General features: G+C 39.5%; 1 protein-coding gene across 1 annotated transcript; it reads right to left on the bottom strand.

The window, feature by feature from the left end:
- Window positions 1-4,299: 4,299 nt before the first annotated feature.
- On the bottom strand, window positions 4,300-6,968 carry LOC116246991 (pentatricopeptide repeat-containing protein At2g34400). Its single transcript, XM_031618931.2, has one exon. It carries the CDS (start codon window positions 6,965-6,967, stop codon window positions 4,976-4,978), a length of 1,992 nt encoding a protein of 663 aa, XP_031474791.2. The 5' UTR covers window position 6,968; the 3' UTR covers window positions 4,300-4,975.
- Between the last annotated feature and the right edge of the window lie 5,646 nt (window positions 6,969-12,614).

Below are 12,614 nucleotides of genomic sequence, written 5' to 3'. Positions count from 1 at the left end.
CTCACACCTCTCCTGCACATTAGTTTATCATATCCCTATGGCATGCTTACATTTTTTTGAATGTAAGAGTTTTGTCTCTTACCAAAGGTTGAGAGGACTGTTATGAGACATATAAGAAGGCTAACTAGATGATTAATTGTCTTGGTTCGTAGCCCTTTTAGGAAAGGAATCGAAACCACTAGGCGGTGGGTTGGGATTCACTGGACAAAGAACCGAGTGTAATAATGGGTCAGGTTGTGACATTTGATATCAAAGCTGGTTCAACACTCAGACCTAGGGTCACACACATATAGACGCATATACCTAAAGGGGGTGGAATGTGAGAATTTAGTATTGGATTGAATATTGAGAGGAATCTTCAAGGACATATAATAAGGTCAGCTAGATGGTTAATTGTCATGGTTTCTAAGACTTTTGGGCGATTAACCGAACTTGCTAGGGGGTGCGCTGGGATCCTCCAGACTAGGAACTCAAGCCCAGTGTGGGAAATCGATCGGGTTGTCGCAAGTGAGCTAACCCTAACAACTCACAAGGACTTGTGGAGCTAGGATTCTTCTATTTGATCACCTAGTGGGATCTATGGTCTTGGTTCCTTAAAGTTTTTTCCCATGTCAGGTAAGTTCAATCTGTTCTAGACGAAAAGCCATCACAATTTGAAATTAGTTCCAAAACAAGAGACACGTAGTGTAGAGAGAGGGGGGGGGTCAATTAAGAAATTCGTTAAATAAAAAAAAATTGGGGTGTTTGTAGATGCCCCTTTTGCGACTAAGCCAGTAGGAACTGAGCTTAGTGGTGAAGAAAAACATCAAAAATTTTCAAAAATATGCCCCAGTGTAAAAAAAAAAACAATGTTCCTCAATTTTCTTAGTTCTTGAATATCTCCATCAAACGATGATATGCACATGGTTTCTAGGTTCAAGAAAGAAAAAACGTCCCAATTCAGAAATGAACTGTGATTTAGTTGCTTCTTGCAAATCATTATTTCAATTATTGTTCAAAAGATACCCCTAATATAGGGACACGTTCTTTCAAAGTTCTTTTGGAGAGTTCACCATGAGAAGTAAAAGTTCTGCATGTAATTTAAATATTGTGCGCTGCTTGAGACTTGTTTTTGCTCATTTAACATTCTTCAACAATCAGAATTTTTCCTTATGGATGTCATCAAGCTTTCTCAAGGATCTTCTTTTTGCTTGTAAGACCCATTTCATCAAGGATTTTATAGAGAAGCAGTGATTAATTTGACATCTTATAAATGTAGAAGACTCTATATTCCAATGTTGGCAAACTTTGATTCAGACAGTTCTTTTGATTTTTCAGGTAGACCTTCGATTTCTTTTTATTGGTTTTGCTTGACCACCTTAGCTCTCTTATTTTCATATTTTTCTTTTGCCTTTTTCAATTTTCATTTTAAGGCTGGCCTCTAGTTTTTAGGGAAATATCTCATTACTCCGAAGGCTACTACAAGCTCCACCATTTTAGTGGTTGTGTGTAGTTCTGCCATGTGCAAATCATGCTATGTCAGGCTTTCTACTAAACACTTGTAGTGAATAGTGGACCAACAACTATCAGATCAGTTGGCCTTATGGTACCACATGTAAAACACCCTTCAAATTACTTGTTTGAGTTTATAAGGCTTATCTGGCATGATTAGACATGTTCATTGGTCACATAACTTAGCAGGGTAGATGCAAGTCAAGTTTTATGCTTACCTAGTACTTTTGTGTCCTCACCTAGTGGAATGACTACACTTTCCCTAAGCCCATTTTCAACGCTTATTTTGCAATACTCTGTCCGTGTTTCTTGGATATGTGTGGATCATTGTTCCCAAGATTTTCATACTATATCTCCACATTTATGTAATTATCAAAATCAATGACAGTTTCGTAACAGCATTCCCATCGATTTCATCAAACTCTTCCCATATCTCATATCAAAGTTCCTTCAAGAAGTTGCCTTTGATTACCACCAGCATTAACCAAGAAATGTTCATTTTCTGAAAATGATATTAAAATTATAATAACAAATCTTGTACCAGGATTGAAAGTGCATGCAACACTTTGATTATCAAATGAAGAACTCGTTTCAGAAGCTCAAAATTTTTCCTATTGAAGCAGAAGCTTTAATGCGATGAAAAGCAAGCTCGAGGTGCACTGAAGTGCTAGTTTTGACCACAGAAGTTTGTGCCAATGCAAGGTGAGTTTGTTGCACAAAAGTACAGGATTCACCAGAGGCACCAGTTCATAGGCATAGCGCAGTTCGGGACCTTGCAATGGCAGTTCGGTATGTTGCAACACTAATTCAAGGCCCAAATGCATGAGGTCCAAGTGCCGAGGTGAAGTTCAGTGTGCAAGTGTGCGAGTTCCATGCCACGGGTTTGGTCTAGTGCAATGCTAGTTCAATGACATAATATGCAAGGGTGGGCACCAGAAAGCGAGTTCGTAGCTCCAGAGCACAATTTTGGGGTGTTGCACTAGGAGTTAAAGGGTTCGGCCAGCCTAAGATAGAAGTTCAAAAGTTCAGGAGCTTCAAAAACTTGTAAGTTCAAAAGTTTTGGGCATTTTATTATTTTTCAAATTCAAAGTTCAACACCTTGAAGTTCTCAAGAGTTGTTCAGCTCCAGAAATCCCAAAATTTTGAATTCTAAAAGTTCCAAGAACCCTCATCAGTTCCATGTTTTCAGATTTTCTAATTTTGAAAGTTTCGTTCAAAATCTTTTTTAAGCCCATCTCACTTTAAGGCTTGAAAAACTTAAATTCTTTTATCCAAAAGGCTTTGTTAATGTTCCAGCTTCTTTCTTTTGAAAAACCATTTTATAAATGCATGAATTTCAAGTTATTCGATGCAAGAGAGCAGGAAAAGAAAGAGAAACAGAGGGAGAGAAAATGTGGCCCCCAAATAATGATGTTATTGAATAAGAAGGATCTACCAAACGATAGCTAAGTTCAGTTTCGCATTGGAGAGGTTCAAAAACTTCGTTTCTTTTGTTGGAAGTCATTGGTTTTGTGTAATTGGGGTTCCAATTTTCATGTGCTCGTGAAAGTAACTATTTGAGTTACACTCATTTTTCATTTCCTTTTAAGTCATTACAACACCCTTTCCTGGCAACTGGATTTAAGAGACGTTTGCTGGAGGGACTCTGGAAATTCAGGTGATACTGTAGGATATGTTGTCTGAGATAGAAAGTGGAATATGATAATTCTCGTTCGGAATTTCACTGGGATTAACAATGTCGAGATTATTGGGTCAATGTGGGGGACACTAAGTGTTCACAACACTGACTTTGAGTTTCATCCACGATGCAACTATCACATCAGACGTCATTTCGTTTGCAGCTTAATCTCAGATTCAATGTTAAAGTTTTGGTCCACTAGGAATTCTGATTATGTGATCTCGAATCATGTGTTCTTGCATCGCACTCAACAAACGCAACCAAACAAGCGACTTGTCAATGAAGGGCACCATTGGACAGCCACTGGCACGTTGGAGAGCCCCCAGCTCCATGTAAATTGGCACCGGTTTCATGCACTCCCCTAGTTGCCAATCGCCTAAACTAAAGCTGCTGATAAATCCCATGAAAATCAATGCCACAAATCCCATCCGAAAGAAAATCTGGTGATAGTTTGAAAAATCTGAATTGAGATGGTGGAGAAAATCAACTTATAAAAAATAAATAAAATGTTTGCAAAATTTTGTAACAAATAGGAAATTGACATAGTTAAAAGTTACTGTCCATTATGCAGTTGAGGCCATTGCCATTGTCTAGATACCAGCCAAACTTCTGTGGCTTCTGGGGGGATATATCACCTTCTTTCAGCCACAAACGGTAGAGAGGTTGATGATCTCACTCCTGTACTTCAGAGCAGCTTTTACGTGCAGCTTTCAATGCCTTAATGTGCCTAATGCCTTGTTTAAAATCTCCCTAACAAAAACTGGTTTTCACCCACTTGCCGAGAAGAAACATAAATTGCCTGGTCCAAAAGTAATTATCTAGTTCAAGGCCCTCCGGACTCGCAGCGGCAGAGCCAAGATTTTCTGGTTGAGGGCACTCAATCACCAGTCCAAGCCTGGTGTGACCACCCCAAATAATTTTTAAATCATCATTTCAAGTCCTAAAAAGTTTTTGATTGGCTCCTGTGGACAGTATCTCCACCACTGCTCTAGAGCACGGTAAGTTTCCTAAGACCAAGGACAAGATCTCTTACTATCCTGAACTACATGAACAATGTTTATCATCTCCGAACAATCATAAGGTGACCTGTTCACTTCTCTTGTTAAATGCTTCACGAGATTAGTTAGCAATTAGCATGACGAACAAATTCTCTCCATTAGTCAAATTTGATACAATTTTGGATTCTGCAAACGCTCGACAATCAGCTATTAGCTACATTAGATCAAAATCCACCTTCCTGATGAAACCAAAAAGTCGTCTCACTGGCCCAATCTGAGGGGAAAGACCAACTTGTGAAGAGCGGAAAATATTTGATGTGAAATCACAAATGGCAACCCGTTACAACCAGTTCTACATCCACACTCTACTGAATCCTTGTCACAACCATAATCCTAGAATCTGTTCAAGCAGCTATATCTCACCCTAGAAACATCTGCTCATCATGTCCAGCAATCGTTTTCTTGTGAAAACCAATTCAGTTGTCTGTACATCGATTCTGAATCTCTATATGCAATATACCTCTAAGAACAAATCTAGCTTTAGTTGATCAACCAAACAAAGATATTCTTGTATGAAGCAATCACGACTCGTTCAGTTTCCATCAGTGGCTTGGCATGCTTCATGTACTGCCGAAATTTTCCAATATTTTCATTGCTACAGCAAGTTATATTGATCAGTCCATAAATCCAAGCTTATCAATCATTCACAGACTAGGCACCATATTTACCTCGGTAGGTTCCATGCTTTCGGCATGCTACGGTGCAAACATTTCCACTCCCTCGATGATCATCCCCCGTCACATATATATCAGGTGGCATATTCTAAGCAAACATTTTTCTCACGCACTTTCATCATGGTTCTTACCGGCGTGCAGTAGACAAGGTCCTCCATTGGCCTGTAGCCCTCGACCTTCATCTCCTCTGTCAACTTCTGTAGCAGGGCATGGATATCACGCCATCTTACATGGGAGACGTCGCCCGAACGAAATTCATGTATAAGATCATCAATCTCAACCCAGCTGCAACCAGGCGTTTTTACAACACCTTGCTCCCGCATCATTCCCCGAATCCTCCCCGCATCTTCCCACCTCTTTGCATTCACATACATGCTTGACAGCATAACATAATTGCCTGAATTTTCTGGCTCTAATTCGAGCAATCGTTGCATGATCCGTTCACCCATCTCCGCATCCTTCTGGTTCCTCGAAGCACCTAACAGTGCTCCCCAGACAACAGCATCAGGCTTTACTGGCATGGTCTCTACAAACTCAAAGGCCTCCACCAACATACCTGCTCGTGCAAGAAGGTCAACCATGCATGTGCAATGCTCTATGCCTGGTGCAATCCCGTACTTCCTCTGCATTGAATCAAAGAACTGTCGACCCTCTTCAACAAAACCGATGTGAACACATGCCGAGAGAACACCCACAAAAGTGATCTCATTTGGGCGCATTCCAACCTCATGCATGAGATGAAACAAATCAATCGATTCCTTCCCACGTCCATGCATGGCAAGAGCGGAGATCATGGTGTTCCATGAGACCACGTTTCTTTCAGGCATTGCATCGAACAGCCTGCGAGCATGGTCTAGCATACCACATTTCGCATACATATCCACTAGTGCGGTTGCAACAAAAACATTCTCCTTCAACCCCTTGTCCGCAGCGTAAGAATCAACCAACATGCCGAGATCGAGAGCGTTAGCAGCCGCACAAGCCGGCAATACGGCTGCCAGCGTGACCTTATCAGGCTCGATCCCAGCTTCACGCATTGCCAGAAAAGATTCAATTGCCTCAGTCGACCGTCCATTCTGTGAGTATCCCGCGATCATCGAGTTCCAGGCGACCGCGTCTCGCTTGGACATTGCATCGAATATTCGGCGTGCGTCATTAATTCGCCCGCATTTGCCATACATTCCGACGAGGGCGGAGCCGATAAAGTTTGAGCCGCTCAAAAGCCCACGATTTGCTGTGTAGCATTCCAACGACGATCCCAATGCCACATCGCCAAGCTCTGCGCAGGCAGAGAGGACGCTAACAAGCGTCGGCTCGTCTGGCACAAACCCTGCCTGACGCATCCGTCCAAACACCTCTACAGCCTCCCTCGCACGATCGTTTTGTGCAAGCGCGGCGATAATGGCATTCCAAGACACAACGTCTCTCAGAGGCATTTCGTCGAACACTTGTCGGGCGTAGTACACGCGGCCGCAACGGCCATACATGGTAATAAGCGCGTGCTGGGTGAATGTGTCGGTCGCCCACCCGAGCTTAAGGGCGTCGGCGTGGGCGGCGCTGCCAGGTAATAAAGCAGCCATGGAGCCATAGGAGGCGAAGACTGGCGGGAACGAGAAGTTGCTGGGGGAATGGCCGGAGGACTTCATCCGACGGAACACGCCGATTGCATCGACGAAGCGGCAGGCGCGCGCGAGGGAGCGGATGACGACATTCCAGGAGAAATCGTCGGGGAGGGGAAGTTGGAAAAGAAGGGCAAAGGCATAGGAGGGGAGTCGGAGGGAGGCGAGCTTGGAGAGGAGGGAGGGGCCGTTCTGAAGGTGGCGGCGGAGGGAGTGGGCATGGATCTCCTTGAATTGGCGGATGGTGGTGCACTCCTTAAGGAGGGAAAGGGACGGTGACTCGAGGCCGCGGGTAGAAGGCAGCGAGGAGAAGGGGAGACGGAGAAGGGAGGCGGTGGCCGGTTTACGGGCGGCGCGACCAGGGAACATGCCGCTGGCAGGACGGTTGAATGGGGCATGGTCGTTGGAGTCGGCGTGTCGGACATTGAACTGGACCACAACACCCATAACCAGCAAATCTTGCCCCCGAGATTTTAACGGGGAAGAAATAAGCATAAATAAATTATTGATTTAAAAATGGTCAACATTGGGTGCTTTTGAAATTATTTTCAAAGAAATAAATACTAATAAACATATTTTCAAGCTAGGCAAGAATGGGTTTGGTGTACTGGGGCCGAGGTTTGTTTGTCTAGCCGTGAATTCCGTTTCTCACCCTTCTCTCTAGTAAAAAATTTAAAAATAAGTATTGTATTTGAAGCTTACATTTTACCAATAATTAAATTTTTCTGACAAAATTTACGCTCTTATCACGATCAAATAAGAATTTGAAGTTCATTTCTGAAAAATTAAAAACTAAAAAATGTCAGCCAAAATTTTAATATCACTTTTTATTACTAAATTACATTTTCAGTTTTTTAAATGACATATTAAAACATGATAAGAGCAAATTAAGAAGAATAAAGAACACAATCAAGTAGCGGATAATATTAAGGTTAAAATGCAGATAAATGATTTCTCAGGCTAATAATGGTTGATTTTATTCCTTTATTAGCCATTTTTTTTGTAAAAAAATGTGACTTTTTAAGAAAATTTGTGGTTTTTAATAACTTATTTCATAAAGGAACATCTAGAAACGCCAAAAAAAATTTAGAACTATAACAAAAATGACAATCAAGTTTTATGTATATGGAGTAGCTTAGCAAGAACTGCAGTGCCTTTCAAATCTTGATAAAATAAGGAATCAAACCACCACTGATTCCGTTTTATTTAGTTGTCTAACTACAAGAGCCTTCATGAGTAGTGCATTGGGAATTTTGATAAGACTGAATATGTGGTCGAAATCTCCAGCAAACTTCCTTTAGTTGCACCAACCCTGTTTCTTTTTGAAGAATACAACTCTCAGTTTTGCACACAATTTCTGTTGTTATATATATATATATATATATATATACATATACATATACACACACACACACGCGTTACATGGATTTGAAGTGGGTTATATACACATTTTGGTGCATGAAAATTTAATGCATGGCAGCTATCCATCTATCTTTTATGCATCTAATTATTTTGTTATCTCATGCTCATTCATTATTTCAGATGTTATAGGACGTCTCGCCCATTTCGTTATCTCAGATGCTATACGGCGCAAAATTTGGTATCCATCCTTCGTTTTATATCGAATGAAGTAAGACATTAACTCATGATTCTTTTACCTTTTGTAGGTCGACCGTGTCTACTTCTTCAACTCATACAAAAGAATAACACATTGTACCTTCCATTGTACATATATTGGTGTGAAGCAGAACAACATGTTTTACCAAACATGGAGAACTTGGTAAGAGATAAATTGATAGGTATGAACATTGAGTAGGTAGAACCGACCGAGTGTAAGGTAACTGAAGTTGCCATTGTGGCGAAGTTGGAGAAAAAAATATGAAGAGAAAAATTAAAATGGAGAGGAAGAAGTCGTGGCAGCAGTTGAGAAGACCAGTATGAAGGAGTTGAAAGTTAAGATCATAGAGAAGAATCTATTGTTAGAGGGAGCAGAGGGATAAGTCATGAAGCCAAAGGTGGAAGGGATGGAAGATATCCTCCTCTACTTGAGCAACACATCCTTGAGGAGAGATGAAGTAGATGTTGAAAGAGTTGCGGAAGAGCAATAGGGTGTAGATGTCTACAAGAAAGCTGCACCAAAAAAAAGAGGTGTTAGACAAGGGAAAACAAAGCAACCCAATACTGAAATGATAAAGAAATGTGAAAAGAAAAGCAATGAATGTGTGACATCGACGTAAGTAATCTATGACGTTCATCTTGTCAGATAATAGATGTTGTTTATTCTACTATTTGTCGTGTTCAATGATATCTTTGACATTGGTATGATGTTATAGAAATACGAGCACTATCAATGGCATTCTGTCCTTGAATGGTATGAAATGCTCTCAGACTGCTAGAATATTAGACTAGAGAAAATGAAAATTAAAAGGGTTGCTGACCCTTGGATACTTGGAAATCCAATAGAAGCCCTTGTACTCCTTATCCAAGAAGTGAGATATATGAACAAACATAGTCATGTCCGATGAATTTGAGATGATGATTACCCTTATGATATTGCAAGGCTGTTTGATATGAGAATTCCCTAAAAACCTACTACACATTGAGAAGGAAGAGCATCAATCTTCTAAGGTTGATGGAGTTCGAGTTCGAGAATGTTGTTGGCTTCAAGGGAAAGTTAATGTTGATCATCGTGGCAGCGCTATATTATAAATGACAGCATATAAAGTGCACAAGAAGTGGGTCAACCATTGAGGTTCTTATTCTCAGTGACAATTCAGACTCAAGAATAAGCTGGTGTAATATCCAATTCTTGGAAGATGTAGGCTCAGTGCTCAATTATGCATAGGGGGCAGCTGTGCTTGTGCATTTGTATTGCTAACTAGAGAGATTGAAGAGCATCATTGCATTTGTGGGAGAATTTTAGTTGTTGATGCAGGTATAGATAGTATGTTCAAGTTAATTTGTTCAAAAATACACTATCACATATCTTGTAATATCTCGACTGACTCTGCAGTTCTAAATGTGGGGGCATATGCTTTCTATTAGACCGAATGTAGAGTGCCCATTTCCATATGCACAACCATTGCATGCATACTAGAGATGTATTAATCTATGAGATTAATATGATCTAGATGCATTAAGGTCAATCTTATTGAATCTTCTTTTGGATCAGGTATGCTTACTAAGTAGTATTTAATAGTTTGTGCAATAAGGATGTTTGAATAGTTTAGACTATTTGGCGTTAGAAAAGAAACCGATTGGAATATGGTAAAAGCGCTTGAGTTGTCATCCAGAGATATCTGGTTGTTCTTTATGAATGAGGTAGAAATGCATCACAACAATTGAGTCCTCATGTAGTGCCAGTTTGGGCCAGTCAATTCTGCAACCACCTCAGTCCTACACGAGAGTAAGGAACAAAATTGCTTTTGGAACTGGAGTTCATTGGATATCATTGTTCACAAAGAAACTCCATAACTAATCTCATAATGGTAAGTTGACCATTGTTTACGACGGCAAGCGGTTTGAATGAAGGTACCGTGAGTAGTATTAGGATGTAGTGCATACTTGTGTATCCCAAAGCTCTTTGATCGAGTGGCTCCCTCATCGATCACCATCCACAACAACACTAAATTCCACATCTTGATCACCATCCTTACATGGAGAAACTTGCCCACCTCGATCATTATCCACAAGTCACCATCATGAACACCAACTTCGATAGAGGAGCATGGTCAGAGGGAGATCCACAACAAACAAGCCCAACTACATCTGGAGGTTGTAGGCAAGCATCCTCTCCTTGATGGGAAAAACAATTTGTTAATATCAATAAACATGTTGATTAGGCATATCACCATTTTGACTCGTAAAATCAACACATTGAATCAGAATCTATCAAAACTAAAATGACATAAACAAAATGATTGATAGTAAATATATATTATTGATAATGACTATCTTTATTTGTGTGTTTATAATGTCTATTAGTAGTGTGAGACATCGATTGTTTGTCTATTGTGTAAGAGAATGAATGTCTCTTAATGGTGTGAGATGAGATAACAATTGTTTAAAAATAATGAGGACTATCTGTCTATGGTATGAGATAACAAATGTTTGTTAATAGTGTGAGGTAACAACTATTTAAAACTGGTAAGGACTATCTATCCATAGTATGAGATACTGAATGTCTGTTCATGATATGAGATATGGATTGTCTGAAAATGGAAATAACCGTCTGCGAATGGTGTGAGATAATGAATGTTTATTAATGGTGTGAGATAAGAACTCTCTGTTCATGGTGTGAAATAATGAATGTCTATTAATAGTGTGAGATAAAATAATGACTGTTTCTAAATAGTAAGGAGCATTTGTTCATAGTGTGAGGCAACAAATGCATGTTAATGTTGTGTTGACTATTTAAAAATGGTAAAGACCATCTAACCATGGTGTGAGATAATAAATGTTTGTTAATGGTATGAGATGATGACTATCTAAAAATGGTAAGGATTGTATGTCAATGATGTGAGATAACAAAAATCTATTAATAGTGTGAGATAATGGTGTAAGCTAATGGCATTCCATAACAAGTGTTTGTTAATGGTGTGACAATTGTATGTTAATTATCTAAGATAATGTTTGTTTTTCAATGGTAATAACAACTTTGTTAAACGCAAAATACACTGTTCATGTCATTGTTTTTGTTTTATTCTTCACTTTGTTAGTTGCAAAATACATCATTCATGTCATTGCTCTCTGCTGTTTTCTTCTTCATATGCTTTCTATTTGCCACCTTCGATATAACGTAGTTCACCAAGTCTATACGTATCTTTTCTGAAATGTGGTGTATCATTTTGTGAAGAATACAACAACATATCTATGGACAAGAAAAACAGGATCTTGAATGAAATATGTGATGTTTATCCACTACCTACACAATCAAAAGCCAGCCCACTGCCATTGTAGATTGCTTTTGTATATGTGTTTGATGACTAATACGCCTTAATCATATGCATTGTTATTACCATTGAACTAAATTCTCCTAAAGAAAACTTTGAATATTCAGAAATAGCTTGTCTTCTCGTATAAGAATCTGTAAAAAGTCTGTCCATACATGACATTCTTTGAGTACATAACTCATCATCTAGATTTGGAGATACATGTCCAGGAGCTCCTTGAATCCATTTTTTAGTTACAGAGCCAATTCTATTATTGAACGTTCCAATTCGCGTGCATCCAGCAGGAATTGAACTTACCAATTTGCCAATTATGAGTTGGGCGCTTTAACCATTCAGCCATGGATGCTTCGCGGAGACTCGTCATCAATGGGGGCTGTCTTTGTGTAAGTGAATTTCAATTGAAATATAATCTTTCGTTTAGGAGAAATCAATGAAACGACATCAATTCAAATCCTGTATTTTGGAATTGAGAGAGTAAATTGGATTTTTTGTCATTGCTATGGTTGCCTTGTTGTCACAATTGATTGGTGTTCCTTGAGTTTGACTTTGGCAAAGATCTCCCAAAACTCGACGCAACCAAATTGCCTGACAAGTAGCTGCAGATGTAGCAATATACTCTACTTCTGAAGATGATAATGCCATTGTACTTTGCTTCTTTGAACACCATGATATAGCACCTGATCCAAGTGTAAAAACATGGCCGCTTGTGCTCCTTCGATCATCTACAGCTCCTACCCAGCCACTATCAATATAACCAAGTAAGTTAATACAAACATCTGATTTATACCAAATTCCATATTCAGTAGTTTCACGGATGTAATGCAAAACACGTTTTGCTGACCCTAGATGGTGTAATGATGGATTGTGCATGAACCTGGATACCAAGCTGACAACAAATAAAATATCTGGTCGTGTATGAGTCAAATATAACAAGCCACCAACTAGATCTCTAAACAATGTTTCATTGGCCTTAGCAGTCCTATCAGACAAAGTCAACTTTTCACTGCATTCATGGGAGTAGAACACGACTTGCAATCTAACATTTTTTACCTCTTAAGTAGGTTTAATGCATATTTTTCTTAAGAGATAAAAATGCCATTATTTGATTGGACAACTTGAAAACGAAGGAAGAAATGCAATAA

The sequence above is a fragment of the Nymphaea colorata genome, chromosome 2, assembly GCF_008831285.2.
Source record: "Nymphaea colorata isolate Beijing-Zhang1983 chromosome 2, ASM883128v2, whole genome shotgun sequence".
NCBI lineage: Eukaryota > Viridiplantae > Streptophyta > Magnoliopsida > Nymphaeales > Nymphaeaceae > Nymphaea > Nymphaea colorata.
Note: the sequence above shows the minus strand (reverse complement) of the source record. Positions and strands in the feature narration are given on the sequence as shown.

Bases quoted from the DNA above. Each gene is read 5' to 3' on its own strand.
- LOC116246991 (XM_031618931.2), bottom strand. From the start codon at position 6,967: ATGGGTGTTGTGGTCCAGTTCAATGTCCGACACGCCGACTCCAACGAC.